At 38.9% G+C, this 19,063-nt stretch overlaps 1 protein-coding gene across 1 annotated transcript in view; it reads left to right on the top strand.

Annotated features, from left to right (window-relative positions):
• The window catches only part of LOC134758497 (flavin-containing monooxygenase 5-like), a 90,243-nt gene that overhangs the window by 38,103 nt on the left and 33,077 nt on the right, over positions 1–19,063 (top strand). The window contains 3 exon segments of the mRNA XM_063706147.1: positions 13,357–13,528; positions 16,167–16,236; positions 18,428–18,565. Coding sequence (XP_063562217.1) covers positions 13,357–13,528; positions 16,167–16,236; positions 18,428–18,565 — 380 coding nt within the window.

The raw sequence follows: 19,063 nt of genomic DNA, 5'->3' as shown, positions 1-19,063 counted from the left end.
GAGTGAAGTTGTTAGTACTAACACCAAGACAAAAGGCAAAACCAGGACTAGTCTAGGTAAACCAGGACATGTAGATACTTAGCTTTAAATCCCTTTTGAATTCTAAGGGAGTGGTTCTCAACTCTGTCTGTACATTAAGATCAGCACGACTACCTCTTGAAAATATCAATCTCTGGTCCCTACCAGAAAAACTGAGTCAGATTTTTGGGTGTGAGGAACAGTTATCAGTTCTGTAGGTTATTTTTATGTGCAGCCAGAATAGCCCACAGTTCTAGGAAAGCCAAGAATAAACGAGAAAGCCTAGCAAGACCTTAAGGAAGAAAAGTTTATGCTATTCATGTAGTGCTATACTGATCAGGATAGGAGATGCCTTGCTGCAATAAAATCCCCAAATCTCAATGCTCTAACACAACAAAGATTTGTTTTTCTCTCATATCATAGTCTAATGTTATTCAAGATGCCCTCCCTGATGGCATGCACCAAGCAATGACTCAAGGACCCAGGCTTCTTCTGAAGGGTATCACTTCCATCTTAAACTAATGGCTTCCATTGCTGAGATAGATGGAAGAGGTAGGGAGAGAATAGATAAGATGAGGGGTTGTCATGCTCAGGCATGGAGTACTTGCATCACTTCTGTACATATCCAGTTGGTCCAAACCTAGTCACATGGCCACAATTTAAGAGCAAAACAAAATGAAACAACAATCCCTAGGAAATATAATCTTCCTGTGTGCCCAGGAAGAGGAAAAGGATATAAAATCTTAATAAATACATTGCATTGCCTGTCACAAGTACTTGGAAATCTTTAGAATTGACAGAAAAGTCTGAACTCCCATTCCTCCCTCCAGATATTTATTCAGTCTCTCTTCCTGTGTTTTTCCCCTCAACCTATTCCTTAAATATGGGAAAATCCCAGGCATTTGTCTTTTGTTCTCTTCTCACTTTGCATCCTCTCCCCTAGGTAAACACATCCTCTCCCATGACTTAACATTAACACTTTTTTACTGATAATTCTCAAAACTATGGCTTTAGCCCTGACCATTCTTTGGAGATCAGTCCCATTCTTCTCCCTGCCTGTGGAACAGACACCTGAACGCCTGGCAAGCTTCCCTGAATTTAGCATGTGCAAAAGTGAACTTAGTCTCAAGTAATGTCACTTTCCCTTCAATCCTATTCACCTTAAATCAACCCCCGAATCTCTCTTTCCTGCAGCTGCAAAATCCACTTTATCACCAAATATTGTTTGTGCAACTTTAGGAGTTTTTCTGTGGTCCATACCACCAGACATTCTTGCCTCATTTTATTGACTTTGACCGCAGTGGTCGTGTGTACTTTATTTCATCAGCCTTCTACCATGAATTTTGTCATCACCACTAATTACTCCATGTATGAAATCTTAAATGTTAAATAAAAATTCTATTATAATTTGGCTTTCTAGCCTTCCAACTCCTTCTGTGACTCCCGCTACATCTACTCATTACCTTATCAAGGCCTTGTCCTTTTATTCACTCCTTATCAGTCACCTTCTATGCTCACTGTCTCCATACCCTATCCTGACCCTGTGATACACCACTTGATATATCACTTCACTTACCTACTCCCATGTACCCATCATTCTACACCTTGGATCAATATATTTGAATATAATTTCCAGTAGGGCACGAAACATCTGTTTTGGTAACAGCTTTATCTCCAGCATCTAGACTAATGTCTAACACATTGTAGGCATCCAGTAAATGCTGGGTGAATAAGTGAATGAATAAATTCTGAAATTTGTTTTATCCATTCCAGCACCTGACATGCTAAGATTGTTCATTGAAAATTAGTGCCATTACATTTTTAAGGTTTCCAACTCCAGGCAGACCTTTTGATTTATCTTTGATCTGCTCTGGGTCCCATTTTCTTGAATAAGTATTCCAAAATCCTTATAATCCTCAGACTCCCTGCTCCATACAACAACAACAACAAACCCTAAGAAATACAGTCTTCCTGTGGGCTCAGGGAGAGGAAAAGGAAATAGAATGTTTAATAAATAGATTGCACTGCAAATTCAAATTTGAACCCTTCAAGTTCCAATCTTGCACCTATACACTTGTCTGTGAGTTACTTCTGAGGTATCTTTCAGATTTCTTTGTTTGTTTGGGTTTGTTTTGGGTTTTATGGGGGCAAGTAATTGAATCTGACTCTTGTTGGCTTATTTATATGGGGATATTAATTGGAAAGCTATTGGTTAGCTTACAGGATGGAAAAGAACACAGAGGGTCTGGTTAAGGAAAAGCAGGAACCAGAGTAATTCCAGGAGACCAGATAATGGAATCACTGAACTCTCCAATCGCCTTTCTGAGGAGCCTCCTTATTTTTCCCTCTACCCCAGTGGATATGATGGATGTATGTTTGATCTCATCCTTGCTGCAAGCCTGAATTCTATCTGGCCTTTGTTACTCAAAGTTTACCTCAGTTTTATCTTTTTCAGTCATGAGTGAGAATTTTTTTTCTCAATTTTTCATTTCCTGAATTCTGGGATTCTCTCTAGTCCTTTTTATTATTGTTTGAAAGAAAATCAGTTCTTTCTGAGCTCATCTATTTCTTTAATACCTTATCAGTTGGCAGCCAACTAATACATTAACTAATGAATTATTTTTCCAGACTCTTCCCCTAGAGCTATAAGTATATTAAATATAATATCTGCCTTCTATCGTAACAATAGTTTCACCAAAAAATTATTTAGTTCATAACACAGATGGTCATTCTGCCAGCCTCCATATCAAGTGTCCTTACAATCTGCTAGCTGAATACTAAGCCAATACCACATATTTTAGGATTTTGTTGCAGCAGCACCCAACTTCCAAGTACCATTTTCTGTAACAGTCAGAAAGTTTAGGTTAAAGCTTCAGTAACAACTTCAAAATTTCATTAGCTTAAAACAAGATTTATACCTTGTTGAAAGGAATTGAAGCTATCTCATTTATGCTTCATGTCATCCTTACTCTGAAATCCAGGTAGACAAAGCAGTCACTAACTGTAGCATTCAACATTTGCAGAGGATATTGTGAGTTGTATACTGGTTCACTGGTCAAAACGTGTCACATGGCCATGCTTAACTTCAAAGAGGGTGAAGAAGTGAAATGTGCCAGGTTTCCAGAAGGCAGAGAGCCAGGAATATTGGAAGAACAGCATTAATGACTTCCATGCCATATTTCTTGTTAATCTACTCAAGATTCAAAGACCCAGGAAAGAGAATGAGATCAGCTTAATGGGCTTGGCTGGAACATGGCAGCCCAGGAGTCTGACATTTCCATTGAGACCACACACAATGGAGAAGAGATTGTTTCCCAAAAGGAAACCAGAATGTTTCACCAAAGGGAAATTACCTCTCATTTTACAAGGATGAGAGGTAATGGATGCAAGGTAAACAAACTAACAAATGAAATATTACTACATAAATATTTTCTCTATTGACCTCACAAAGAAAATCCTTCATTCTTTTGAAACAATTCTCTCTCATGTCTCCCTTACAGCCCTCCTCTTGGAAGGTGATGTTCCCCAGAGGTCTTTTTCAGCACTGTTTGCACTTTAAATCCTCTTCCTGGGGATGTCATGGCTTTAACAGGCCCTTCTATGTAGGTGAATATTTTCACCGACCTTGAAATCTATACAATCAACTGCCTACTAGGACACTTTTATCTGTCTGTTACAAAATTATCTAAAATTAAACTCATATCTTACCCTAGTCCAAAATTGCTCTTCCTTCCATGTTTTTTATAATGATTGGTGACACAGATTCCCATTTATTATCTTTCATTCAGAAACTTGCAAGCAATCCTAGACACTTTCCTTACCCAATGTGTTGGCATCTTGTTGATTTTATCTCCTAAACATTTATCAAATCTGTCTTCCTCATTCTCACTACAACTTCCTCAGGTGAGTGTGTGTGTGTGCATTTGTGTGTGTGTGGTTTGTGTGTGTGTGCATGCACATGCACTTGTGTGTGGGGCATGGTATTTTTTGAATAGCCTATTACATTTTCCTTTTCTGGCCTTGCCCTCTTCACTGAGAAAAAAATTATATTTCAAAGTATTTAATATGATTGTCATCTCCTACTTTCAATTATCCACTATTTGTAGGAGAATCCACAACCTCCTTAGTATGGTACATCCCACTCTCCAGTCATGGCTCCCTGCCTCCTCTTCAGTTTCACCTTCTGCTACTTTCCTACCTGCATCTTAGTGCTCATATTTATGAGCACAACATATTCTTCCAGACCTTTATTGCTACCTGCTATGAGCTCCTCTTGAAATTTGATTTTTTTTTTAGTCTTATTGGAAAATTTGTAGTGGTCTTTCAAAACACAATTCAGATATTAAGACCTTCTCTTTCTTTATATATATATATATTATTTTTTTATTATACTTTAAGCTCTAGGGTACATGTGCCACAATGTGCAGGTTTGTTACATATGTATACATGTGCCATGCTGGTGGGCAGCACCCATTAACTTGTCATTTACATTAGGTATATCTCCTAATGCTATCCCTCCCCTGCTCCCCCGCCCCACAACAGGCCCCAGTATGTGATGTTCTCCTTCCTGTATCCAAGTGTTCTCATTGTTCAATTCCCACCTATGAGTGAGAACATGCAGTGTTTGGTTTTTTGTCCTTGCGATAGTTTGCTGAGAATGATGGTTTCCACCTTCATCCATGTCCCTCCAAAGACATGAACTCATCCTTTTTTATGGCTGCATAGTATTCCATGGTGTATATGTGCCACATTTTCTTAATCCCGTCTGTCATTGTTGGACATTTAGCTTGGTTCCAAGTCTTTGCTATTGTGAATAGTGCTGCAATAAACATATGTGTGCATGTGTCTTTATAGCAGCATCATTTATAATCCTTTGAGTATATACCCAGTAATGAGATGGCTGGGTCAAATGGTATTTCTAGTTTTAGATCCCTGAGGAATCACCACACTGACTTCCACAATGGTTGAACTAGTTTACAATCCCACCAACACTGTAAAAGTGTTCCTATTTCTCCACATCCTCTCCAGCACCTGTTGTTTCCTGACTTTTTAATGATCGCCAGTCTAACTGGTGTGAGATGGTATATCATTGTGGTTTTGATTTGCATTTCTCTGATGGCCAGTGATGATGAGCATTTTTCCATGTGCCTGTTGGCTGCATAAATGTCTTCTTTTGAGAAGTGTCTGTTCATATCCTTTGCCCACTTTTTGATGGGGCTGTTTGATTTTTTTCTTGTAAATTTGTTTGAGCTCATTGTAGATTCTGGATACCAGCCTTTTGTCAGATGAGTAGATTGCAAAAATTTTCTCCCATTCTGTAGGTTGCCTGTTCTCTCTGATGGTAGTTTCTTTTGCTGTGCAGAAGCTCTTTAGTTTAATTAGATCCCATTTGTCAATTTTGGCTTTTGTTGCCATTGCTTTTGGTGCTTTAGACATGAAGTCATGACCTTCTCTTTCAATCATACTCTGATAGAGTCAACCACTCTCTCTTTAGTGCTGCTTCTGTACTTTGTACATATTTCTACTGCATTTATAAAAAGCTGTATTTTCAATCTGTCGCAGGAGGAGCCACAGACAGGAACCCCTCAGACACTGAGTTGTAGAAGGAAAGGGCTTTATTCAGCTGGGAGCATCGGCGGACTCATGTCTCCAAAAACCGAGCTGCCCAAGTGAGCAATTCCTGTCTCTTTTAAGGGCTTACAACTCTAAGGGGGTCCAAGTGAGAGGGTTGTGATCAATTGAGCAAGCAGGGAATACGTGACTGGGGGCTGCCTGCACCAGTAATCAGAACAGAACTGAACAGGACAGGGATTTTCACGATGCTTTTCCCTACAATGTCTGAAATCTATAGATAACACAAGCAGTTAGGTCAGGGGTTGATTTTTAACTACCAGGCCCAGGGCATGGTGCTGGGCTATCTGCCTGTGGATTCCATTTTTGCCTTTTAGTTTTTACTTCTTCTTTCTTTGGAGGCAGAAATTGGGCATAAGACAATACGAGGGGTGGTCTCCTCCCTTAAATCCATGTGTTTGTATGTCTTATCCTCTGCTAGACTTTGAGTTGCTTAAGGGTAAAAGATGTTTTATCATCTCTTTATCTACATTCCCTAGTATGATACCTGGTAAACCAGGAAGCATTTAGCAAGTGTTTTTTAAATAAAAGGAATGAGTCCATTAATTAATTTAATCAATTCAAGTGTAGCAGGAGACTAACAGGTGGTTCTTGATCCGGTAATAATCTGTTGAGAATTAACATAGAGAGAAGTAAATGAAGTCAGGGGAAGCCACATGATTTTATAAGTGGAGGTCAAGGCACACTGTGTACAGCACTCCACCTCAGGGACACACAACCAGAAGCCAGGAAATTCAGAAAAGAGTTGGTACCAGAGAGACCTCTCTTCCTGTCAGGACAGTTTTCCTGGGTATTTCCAGTTTGTTCCCACATCCAACTTCCAGGAATCACTACCCAAAGCATTCAGTATAAGTGTGATGCAAAATGCTTTACATTCTGTATTTACTGTTTGAAAAATTAGATAATGAGCAACCTGGAAACCAAACAATCATCTTAACTAAGGATGAGCAGGTTGATGCATAGTGCTGCTCTTCCCTTCTCCCACTCTTCCCTCCCAAGTTTTTCTTTAAGCACTCGGTCCCTTCTAGGATTGATATGGGATAAGCATGTTTGTCTAGTTGGCATGAAAATAAAAAGCTGAATTGATCCTCTTACCATTACATAATGGCCTTCTTTGTTTCTTTTGATCTTTGTTGGTTTAAAGTCTGTTTCATCAGAGACTAGGATTGCAAACCTGCCTTTTTTTGTTTTCCATTTGCTTGGTAGATCTTCCTGCATCCCTTTATTTTGAGCCTATGTGTGTCTCTGCATGTGAGATGGGTTTCCTGAATACAGCACACTGATGGGTCTTGACTCTTTATCCAATTTGCCAGTCTGTGTCTTTTAACCGGAGCATTTAGTCCATTTACATTTAAAGTTAATATTGTTATGTGTGAATTTGAGCCTGTCATTATGATGTTAGCTGTTTTGGGTAGGAAGAATCAATATTGTGAAAATGGCCATACTGTCCAAGGTAATTTATAGATTCAATGCCATCCCCATCAAGCTACCAATGACTTTCTTCACAGAATTGGAAAAAAACTAACTTAAAGTTCGCATGGAACCAAAAAAGAGCCTGCATTGCCAAGTCAATCCTAAGCCAAAAGAACAAAGCTGCAGGCATCACCCTACCTGACTTCAAACTATACTACAAGGCTACAGTAAGCAAAACAGCATGGTACTGGTACCAAAACAGAGATATAGACCAATGGAACAGAACAGACCCCTCAGAAATAATGCCGCATATCTACAACTATCTGATCTTTGACAAACCTGACAAAAACAAGACATTAGTAAAGGATTCCCTATTTAATAAATGGTGCTGGCAAAACTGGCTAGCCATATGTAGAAAGAGGAAACTGGATCTCTTCCTTACACTGTATACAAAAAAATAATTCAAGATGGATTAAAGACTTAAATGTTAGACCTAAAACCATAAAAACCCTAGAAGAAAACCTAGGCAATACCATTCAGGACACAGGCATGTGCAAGGACTTCATGTCTAAAACACCAAAAGCAATGGCAACAAAAGCCAAAATTGACAAATGGGATCTAATTAAACTAAAGAGCTTCTGCACAGCAAAAGAAACTACCATCAGAGAGAACAGGCAACCTACAGAATGGGAGAAAATTTTTGTAATCTACTCATCTGACAAAGGGCTAATATCCAGAATCTACAATGAACTCAAACAAATTTATAAGAAAAAAACAAACAACCCCATCAAAAAGTGGGCAAAGGATATGAGCAGACACTTCTCAAAAGAAGACATTTATGCAGCCAACAGACACATGAAAAAATGCTCATCATCACTGGCCATCAGAGAAATGCAAATCAAAACCACAATGATATACCATCTCACACCAGTTAGACTGGCGATCATTAAAAAGTCAGGAAACAACAGGTGCTGGAGAGGATGTGGAGAAATAGGAACACTTTTACAGTGTTGGTGGGACTGTAAACTAGTTCAACCATTGTGGAAGTCAGTGTGGTGATTCCTCAGGGATCTAGAACTAGAAATACCATTTGACCCAGCCATCCCATTACTGGGTATATACCCAAAGGATTATAAATGATGCTGCTATAAAGACACATGCACACATATGTTTATTGCAGCACTATTCACAATAGCAAAGACTTGGAACCAAGCCAAATGTCCAACAATGATAGACGGGATTAAGAAAATGTGGCACATATACACCATGGAATACTATGCAGCCATAAAAAAGATGAGTTCATGTCCTTTGTAGGGACATGGATGAAGCTGGAAACCATCATTCTCAGCAAACTATCGCAAGGACAAAAAACCAAACACTGCATGTTCTCACTCATAGGTGGGAATTGAACAATGAGAACACTTGGACACAGGAAGGAGAACATCACATACAGGGGCCTGTTGTGGGGTGGGGGAGCGGGGGAGGGATAGCATTAGGAGATATACCTAATGCTAAATGACGAGTTAATGGGTGCAGCACAGCAACATGGCACATGTACACATATGTAACAAACCTGCACATGGTGCGCACGTACCCTAGAACTTAAAGTATAATAAAAAAAAAAGAAAAGAAAAAGCTGGTTTATCTGTAAACAAACATTTAGCATTTTAGCTACTTCCATGCATGTTTTACAATTCACAAATCTGAAATAACTTAGATTATTCTTTATGAAACTCTCAAACCCAAGAATAGAGTGATAAAAAGCAACACCTTCAAGATATCTCTAGGGAATCCAAACTTAGGAAAGCATAGGCACCTCACTGGAGCCCTCAGGGTCCCTGCATGGCCTGAGGATAGGTCACTACTCACTCTTGATCTGAATCAACAGATAAATTTCTGCAATCCCAGTCCTTGGAGATTTAGGACATAAGAATCCAGGAACTTTATAGGTAATCATGATACCAATTCTACCCCCAAAATATCTTTCTCAATGGCTGTCTAATTTCTAAAATGTTACCATTCAACTTTTCATATGTTAAGTCTCTCTTTCATTATCAGGCAAAGACCTCCCAACCTCAATTGTGGTAGTCTGAATAATGGCCACCCAAAGACATTTATGTTCTAATCATTGAAACCTTTGGCTATGTTACTTTACATTGCAAAAAAGACTTTGTGTGATTAAGTTAAAGATTTGGGGATGGGGAGATTATCCTGGGTTATTCAGGTGGGTCCAAAGCAATCATAGGATTCTTAAAAGAGAGAGGAAGGAAGTTGAATGAGAGAAGGTGAAGTGACACTGGAACCAGACTTTTACAGCTGAAAAAGATGAGAAAATGAATTCTGTCCCAGACCCTCCACTAAATTTGTGGTGATTTGTTACAGCAGTATATATAAAATGAATACACCGATTTAAACCACAATCATAATTTACACTTTTGTATCTCATTTCCCAGACCGCACTCTGGAGAATTTATTCTAGAGTACTGTAAATTGAAACCATGGGATTATAAAGTGATTCCTAGCAAGTTATGACAATGCTATAATCTAATCACCACTGTGGATCAATATCTTTATTGATCCTCTATGTGAACATATATCTGTAAAGATGGGAACCTTACATAAGATAACAGGTTACTGGATCCAGAAGTTGGGGTGTGTGGCATAATAAAGCCCCATCTTTGAGACCATTTAATCCCTCATTAAAGGCTTGGGTAAACAAATTTAGTTTTCTAAAACTTTTTAGAAATAACTTATTTGCTCAGAAAAAGACTTGGCTTTATTTCTGGGTATATACACAAAGGAATATAAATTGTTTTATCATAAAGACACACGCATGTGTATGTTCATTGCAGCAGTAGTCACAATAGCAAAGACATGGAATCAACCTAAATGCCCATCAGTGGTAGACTGGATAAACGTGGTACATACACACCATGGACTACTATGCAGCCATGAAAAGGAAGGAGATCATGTCCTTTGCAGTAATATGGATGGAACTAAAGGCCATTATCCTTAGCAAACTAACACAGGAACAGAAAACCTAATACTACATGTTCTCACTTATAATTGCGAGCTATCTGGGGAAAATAGGTGGACACAAAGAGGGGAGCAACACACTGTAGGGCCTATTGGAGGGTGGAGGGTGGGAGGAGGGAGAATATCAGGAAAAATAACCAGTGGATACTTTGCTTAATACCTGGATGATAAAATAATCTGTACAACAAACCCCCATGACACAGTTTACCTATATAACAAACCTGCACTTGTACCCCTTAACTTAAAATAAAAGTTAAAAAAAATGACTTCACCTTTCTGCAGCTATTAACATCTCCCAAAGAGATTTCCCTTAATACAATTTTGAAACTTCAGGCATAATGTAAATATGTTAACCCGATATTTATCTAAAAGAATTTTTCAATAAGGTCACAAGGGAAGGAGTGTGAAGGTCAGTCACTCACACAGGTCAGGTGGAAAGGAATAAAAGAATGGTATAGAGAAGAAGCACAGAGAAACATGAAGTTAAAAGTTCTGAAAATAATCAATTTGGGTTTTATAGTATTCCATCACACCGACTCTGGCCTATGCCTTCAATTTATCAGAGACTGGGTAGGGCTCGGGAAGTTTTGTTGTTACTGTTTCCTGAGTCCTAACGATTGGAAGTGGATAGTAGTGCATTCCCAGGTCACGGCGGAATTATAGTACCCTGCCAGGATCTTAATCACCTGAGAATCTAGGAGGTCTGGAACCCTGCAACCCTTCAGAAAACATGCCTGTTCACAGTATGCAATAGATGAACAGGACTAATAGGGGAAAAAAAGACATTTTGTAGGTGTATATTAAAACTACCAACTGTCCTCCATTTATTAATCTATTCTAAGAGATATGAAGAGAGGCAGAAGAGCCCTGACAATATATTTTCCTTCATAATTTAGGGAAACAAACAATGAGGCAATTCAAAAATCAAGATGAGATTTAAATACTGTATAAAACCTTCACCCATGAAAGACCTTTAAATGGACAGAATCGCATCTTTTGATTGCTGATTTTATACATCTCTGTTAAGGATAAAAATAAAACATTTTGAAACAGCCCTCTTAGGTGACTGTGGACCAAGGGCACTGAAAACTTTTATCCACCTGGTCCAGACAATATTCCTTCATCACCTTTACACTGAGCTGCTGTATATTGGCAGAAAGTGAATGTCTAACATACTTTCTACTAGAGTCTACTGCTACACCCAGAACTAATGAAACAGTGTGTAGTCCATGATGATTATGTGGATCCTTAATTTCACAAATTTCTCATAATAAGGTGTGATAGTTAATTTTAGGTGTCACCTTGACTGGATTAAGGAATATGTAGAGAACCAGGAAAGCATTACTTCTGGAAGTGTCTGTGGAGATGTTTCCATAGAAGATTGGCCTATGAGTCGGTGGACCCAGTGGAGAAGCTCCACCCTCAATGTGGGTGGGCAGCATCCAATTGCCTGGGGGCCCAGATATAACCAAAAGGCAGAGGAAAGGCAAATTCTTTTCCCTCTCTCTTGGAACTCAGACACATTTCATCTGCCCTTAGACATCATAAATCAAGCTTCTCCAGGCTTTGGACTTCAGAACTTATACCAGTAGGCCCCTGGTTTCTCAGGCCTTTGGCCCCAGAATAAGAATTAGATCATCAACCTCCCTAGTTCTGGGGCTTTCAGACTTGTACTGAGCCATGCTACCAGCATCCCAGGGTCTCTCATTTGCAGGCTGTTGTGGGACTTCTCAACCACCATAATTAGGTGAACCAATTCCTCCAATAAATCTCTTCCCATATGCCTATATCTATACCTATGACTGTATCTATATCTATACCTATATAGATGTAGATAACCTACTCTATTGGTTCTCTTTCTCTAGAGAACACTGACTAACACAGACTGTGGTTCTGGAGGAACAGAATTTTAAGGATGAGTTTCCTACATTGGTTTTGGAGTTTCTGGGATTAGTTCTCTAATCTGATTAGACCTAAAAATGCTAAGGACTCTACTCCTAATAGTACAGAAAACACTAATAGTCCGCAGTGTGAGCTATTATAGAGCTACACAAAATAACTGTATTTGATACTGCTTTTTTTTTTTTGAGAGAGAGAGAGAGAGAGGGTCTCACTCTGTTGTCCAGGTGGGAGTGCAGTGGCACAATCTCAGCTCACTGAAACCTCTGTTTTCTGGGTTCAAGTGATTCTCGTGCCCAGCCTCCCGAGTAGCTAGGACTACAGGTGCGAGCCACCACACCTGGCTAATTTTTGTATTTGTATTTTTTATATTTTGGTAAAGACAGGGTTTCAATATGTTGGCCAGGCTGGTCTCAAACTCCTGACCTCAAGTGATCTGCCCACCTTGGCCTCCCAAAGTGCTGGGATTACAGGTGTGAGCCAGCATGTATTTGATACTCTTAATCAACCACTTATAAGAGGCAAGGAACTTGATAACTCTTTATATAATACTTTCAAACATTTGTGGAAAATTAAGGAATATAATGACCTTGGTTGGTTACACCTAATGTCACTGAACAAAGTGGTCAAGCTGGAAGGATGGAGATTATGCATGGTTTCAGCAACATGAACTTTCACTCATCAACAATGACCTGGCTACCTTAGTTGCTGAGTATTCAATCTGCCAGCAGCAGAGACCAACACTGAGCCTCTGACATGGCACCATTTCCTGGGGTGATCAGCCAGCTACGTCATGGTAGGTTGATAACATCGGACTGCTTCCATCATGGAAGGAGCAGTGTTTTGTCCTTATTGGAATAGCCACTCTCGATATAAATTTGCCTTCCTTGTGCACAATGCTTCTGTCAAAACTACTATTTGCAGACTTATGGAATGCCTTATCCTCCATCATGGTATTCCACACATCATTGCTTCTGACCAAGGAACTCATTTCACAGCCAAAGAAGTATGCCATGCTCTTTTTTGGGAGAAGGGTTCATGCTCATGGAATCCACTGATCTTACCATGTACACCATCATCCTGAAGCAGCAGGCTTCACAGAACAGTGCGATGGTTTCTCAAAGTCACAGTTACTGACAGCTAGGTGACGATACTTCGCAGGGCTGGAGCAAAGTTCTCTAGAAAGCTGTATATGCTCTGAACCAGCATCAAATGTATGGAACTATTTCTCTTATAGCCAAGATTCACAGGTCCAAGCATCAAAGGGAAAAAATGGAAGTGAGACAACTCACCATTACTCATAGTAGACCACTAACAAAAATTCCTGTTCTTGCAACTTCGTGCCCTGCTGGCCCACAGATCTTAGCCCTGGAGAGAAATACAACAATGATTCCATTGAACTGGAAGTTAAGCCTGCCACCCAGCCATTTTGGCTTCTCATGTCTCTAAGCCAACAGGCTACAAAGGGATTTAAAGTGTTGGCTGGAGTGATTGACCCAAACCTCCAAAAGGAAATTGGAGTTAAGAAAGAGTATGTCTGGAATATAGGAGATCCCTTAGGGAATCTCTTAGTATTACTATGCCCTGTTATTAAGGTGAAAGGAAAATTACAACAACCCAATCCAGGCAAGACTACAAATGGTCCAAATTCTTCAGGAAAGGTTTGGGCCACCCTACCAGGTAAAGAACCATGGCCAGCTGAGGTGCTTGCTGAAGGCGAAGGAAATACAGAACGGGTTGCAGAAGATAGCTGTAAATACTACCTATGACCACATGACCAGTTACAGAAATGAGAACTGTAATGGTCATGAGTATTTTCTCCCTCTTTCGTTAAGAATACATTTTTATGTATTGCATATATACATATATTAAGCAAATATCTTTGTTTCATTCCTCTTTTTTCTTTATGATATAATATGATTTATTGATTTTATATCAGTATTTAAGCCCTGTTAATTTTACTTCATAGTATTTAAGTTATGTGATATCAGAAGAAGAGTAAACACACCCAGGAACTTTACTTCCTCTTTTAGCGAAGGTATTAGGACATTTTTGGCTGTACACAGGATAGTTGTATCATGTTAGGCTGAACTATTCCTTTTTTATTGCCTTTTTGGAGATTAAATATGGTTTAAGGAGATCTGTATAGGTGCCAACTGGACAATGGATGGACTTGTGATGGTTGATTTCAAATGTGAACTTGACTAAATTAAGTAACACCTAGAGAGCTGATAAAGCATTGTCTCTGGATGTGTCTGTGGCAATGTTTCCATAGAGGCATGGTATGTGAGTCGGTGGACTGAGTGGGAAAGATCCACCCTCAGTGTGGCTGGCCACCACCCAATTGCCTATAGCTCCAATAAAACAAAAGGCAGAGGAAAGGCGTGTTCTTTTCTCTCTCTCCTAGAGCCAGAACATACTTCTTATGCCCTTGGACATCAGAAGTCCAGGTTCTCCAGCTTCTGGACTCCAGGACTTACACCAGCAGACCCTCACCCAGGTTCACAGGCATTCAGCCTCAAACTGAGAGTAATACCATTGGTTTCTTGGGTTTTGAGGCTTTCAGACTTACACTGAGCAATGCTACCAGCATCCCAGGGTCTCCATCTTGCAGATGGCCTGCTGTGGAACTTCTCAGCCTCCACTATCAGGTGAGCCAATTCCCCTAATAAATATCCTCTCATATACCTATCTATATCTATATCTTTTTATATGTGTATCTCCTATTGATTCTGTCTCTCTAGAGAATCCTAATAAACAAAGAAAGGAACACGTCACCTAGGTAATGAGAGCAGTGCTTTGTCATCACAGATTCCTGACAAAATTTGTCAAGGGAGCTTCTCTTATGCTAAAGAGCCCCAAAGCGGGGAATTGGAGACAGATCTCCTTCAGAAATGATTTATAACAGTTAAGTGGAAATAGTCTACTTTTATCTGCTGTGATCCCATTCCAAGAAAAAAGGTTGGGTTCTTCTAGGAGCAGGTACAAAGATCCTACCCTTCCATAAAAAACCAGTGGCTGGTTAAGTATAAAAGAGGACTGAGGATGGGAAGGCACACTGGCAACACCAAGGTTCCTCAGGAATTCGAGAGGGCACCTTGGGGGCATCACAGAAAAGAGGCCAGCAAAGAGAGGAGACTGTCTCCTGCAACGTAGTCACTTGGTACATTAGCAACCCAACCTGAGGGGCTCAGGACAGGAAAATCAACAACGGCACAGCTGCACCCCACAAGAATCCAGGAAGGGGATGATTCCCCCTCCTCAAAGACAGTAAGTTAGATGACCCTTCCTTTGTGACATTACAAGACTGTGGTTAGCTGGGTCTATTGAATTTTCTGCCTTCTTCCATCTTCTGCTCCATAAACTTTTATTGCATTGGTTTAACCACTCTTCCAACAGCAAAAATATATCCTGAAATTTCAGTAAAAGCTTTGGGAAAGTAAGCATTTTTTAAATAATACTAGAAATCTGGAAAAATCTAAAATGTGCAATATAATGGAAATTTTTGCACCATTAAAATTTATTAATTCATTTAACAAATATTTTTTAGTACCTGTATACAGTTGTCCTTCAGTATTCTCAGGAGATTGGTTCCAGAACTCTCTCAGATACCAAAATCCTGGGATGCTCAAGTTTCCTTTTTTTTTTTGAGATGGAGTCTCGCTCTGTCACCCAGGCTGGAGTGCAGTGGCACGATCTCTGCTCACTGCAAGGTCCACCTCCCGGGTTCACACCATTCTCCTGCCTCAGCCTCCCGAGTAGCTGGGACTATAGGTGCCTGCCACCACACCCGGCTAATTTTATGTATTTTTAGTAGAGATAGGGTTTCACCGTGTTGGCCAGGATGGTCTCGATCTCCTGACCTCATGATCCACCTGCCTTGGCCTCGTAAAGTGCTGGGATTACAGGCATGAGCCACCACGCCCAGCCTCAAGTTTCTTATACAAAATGGCATAGTATTTGTATATAACCTACACACATCCTCCCATATACATCCTTCCATATATTTTAAATCATCTCTAGATTGCTTATAATACCTAATACAGGGTAAATGCAATGTAAATAGTTGTACTATTGCATATTATTTGTATTATTTTTTATTTTTGTATTGTTATTTTTGTTGGTTTTTTTTCTGAATATTTTTGATCCATTGTTTATTGAATCCACAGATGTGGAACCCATGGTTACAGAAAGCCAACTGTGTATGGAAATATATTCACAAAACTGTTAGATGAAAAAGTAGGTTACATGCTATAAGTAGTACATTAAATTTTAAAATACATATAGATTGATAGATATAAATAGGTATACACAGAGAGAGAGAGAAAGAGAAAGAGATGAAATCCAAAACTGTATATACTGTATAATCTCTGGGTTGATGAAATAAGCAATTTTTATTTTTATTTTTTCTTTTAATTTGACATTTTATGATTTTCTAAATATGCAAATATGTATTAACTGTGGGATAGAAAAAAATGGAAAACATTCCTGAGTCCCTTGTAATAGTTCATAAGCTATAATAACTGTATGTGAATAGGTAATGTTCTAGATATCAAGTGGATATAAAATTTAAGACAGTGGGAGTTTGTTTTACACCGATTAAATTACTTATTAGCTCCGTTTGTAAATAAACATAGAATATCTACATTAGAAAAGAAAATAAAACTTCCTTGAAGAAAATGCATGTAAAACTGCTATGGATGTGGAGGTACAAGCAATATAAATGTATATTTCTCACTGTTTCTAAGTAAGTACAAAATGGACACAGAAGAAAAGTGAGCATTAAAATACAGCATCGGTTTTATTGCCAAAAGGACAAGGTCTTCCCAATCAAGCTGGATTGGAGAATGTGACTCATCCCCATAACTAGAATAAGATTCCTATTTCTTCTCCCCAAACCTAGACTTTGGAAGCTGCCTGGAAGAATAAATTCTTCAAAGCACTCATCTCTAGCCAGAGGCATGGAGGACCACGAGTATACTTCACACCCTGAAGGGCAGAAGAAAGAGGCTAAGTGAGAGGGGGCAGTGCTTCAGGCTTGCTTCAGGTCATCCAATAGACAGCAAATCCTGCCACCTTGTCCATCAGAGAAGTCATTCGTCCTCCCACTAAGAGAAGTGAATTAGGGTACAGAGGAAGGAAAAACCAGAAGTAATACCCCCAAAATGCACCCCTCCTGGGGGCTAAAGCAGGAATCCCCTCATCAAAACAAGACTGAATTAAGAAGGGCTTGACCTTATGAGTACTAAGCCCATGTCTCTGTCACTGAGTTCCTGTGCTATCCTTTGGCACTATGATGAGGACTCGAAGAGAATGATGATGACCTTATCTTCACAACATCACTGTCAAGTTGAAGAAGAAATATGGCACACTCGAAATAATGCAATATTATAGAAAACTGTAGTGAAGTTTTAAATTGTGTACTGCCAAGTATGAATGGGTAAAAGAAGGTCAAAAAGAGTTAAAATTGTCAAGAAAAACTTCAAAGAGGCAATAAAACACCTGAGCTTCAACAGCATTTCTCTCAATTGACAGAAATGAGTCTTGATAAATAGATGTAATTGGGTATATACGGAAAAGACTTTCTGAACAAAACGAATAACAGGCAGGAAGATACTCAAATAAAAAGGTCACATTGTGTTGGGTAGTATAAGGATGACATGCAAGATGGCAGGGTGATGTCAAAGAATGAGCACTAAGATCAAGTAATAGGGTGAATCCAGATTTACCAAGAGCCTTGAAAGCCAGGTAGAGATGTTTAGCTTTGACGCAACAAGAAATGAGTACACTCTCTAAGAAACTGCTCACTACAGCCATCAAAACCAAGAGCCCTAAAATATTTCTGTCAATATACTAAATAGGAAGACAAGGGAAATTGTTGTTTAACAAGTCTGATATTTTCTGTTTCTGGACTGCCATACAGCAGTGATAAAATATAATTAATCTGACTTAATTAGGTTGAAATAGAGTAATGCCTTATAGAGGCCAGCTTCTATTCTGATTTCGAATTAGGACCCAACATAATATTCCTATGTACATTTCTGGCCAATCTTGAGCATTTTTTTAGTTATTAGTAAGCAGGCTATACTAGGGTTGCCTTTATTATATAAAAATTATATTCTAATAAAATTTAATAGAGTGTACAAAATCTGAGATATAGCTACAATAAAAGATTTTGAATCAGCTGAAATTCATGCAAATTTTGTCTTGATTAAATGAGGCAAATATTTTATGATTCTAATAAAATGACCAAAGGCCTGTTCTCTAAATATATGTATTCCAAAATAAAATAATATAAGCTAGACAAGAAGCAAGCAAACTTCTAACAAGAGAAATGATGATTACGCTAAAATAAAAGGGGACACTGACATGGCAATAAACCTTGATCTTGTCTGCCAAAACAAAACTGAACGTCTTCTTTATTCAACAGACCTTGCATGAGAAAAAAAATGCAGTGATTGGCGCTGGAGTCAGCGGATTAGATGCCATTAAGAGCTGCTTGGAGGAGGGACTCGAGCCTGTATGTTTTGAAAAAAGCAATGGGATTGGAGGACTGTGGAGATACGAGGTAATTAATAAACATTCTCATAAACTCTGATGTATCTGTATACTATGAGAGAAGTGTTTTCTTTCTAACTAGGAAATAGAACTCTGATGACATATAACTTAGATATTCTTTAAGTGTTCTTTTCAAAGTAGTGATATCTTACATTCATATAAACCTGAATTTTTTTGAAGTGCTTACACAATCCTATTAACTTTTATCCCCCCAACAACCCCATATGGAATACTTAGGGTATCAGTATGCAAATTTTACAGATGAGAAAGCTAAAACTCAGAAATTCTCTATAGTTATCCAGCCTCTAGCACACTTGGTAATAAGACTTAAGATCTCCTGAATTCTGGTTCTGACATTTTCCTCTCTACCATAGAATCATCCTCTTTATGTTGCTTTGTGTTGTTTAATGGATGCTGAAAAAACTACCTGTACCAAGAAAGGTGTGTGTAATCATGATTATACTCATGCATAGCTTAAAGCAATAGGTTTTATATCATGGATAGTATC

Source organism: Gorilla gorilla, chromosome 1 (assembly GCF_029281585.2).
Source record: "Gorilla gorilla gorilla isolate KB3781 chromosome 1, NHGRI_mGorGor1-v2.1_pri, whole genome shotgun sequence".
NCBI lineage: Eukaryota > Metazoa > Chordata > Mammalia > Primates > Hominidae > Gorilla > Gorilla gorilla.
This window is presented reverse-complemented; position numbering and strand designations above follow the sequence as displayed.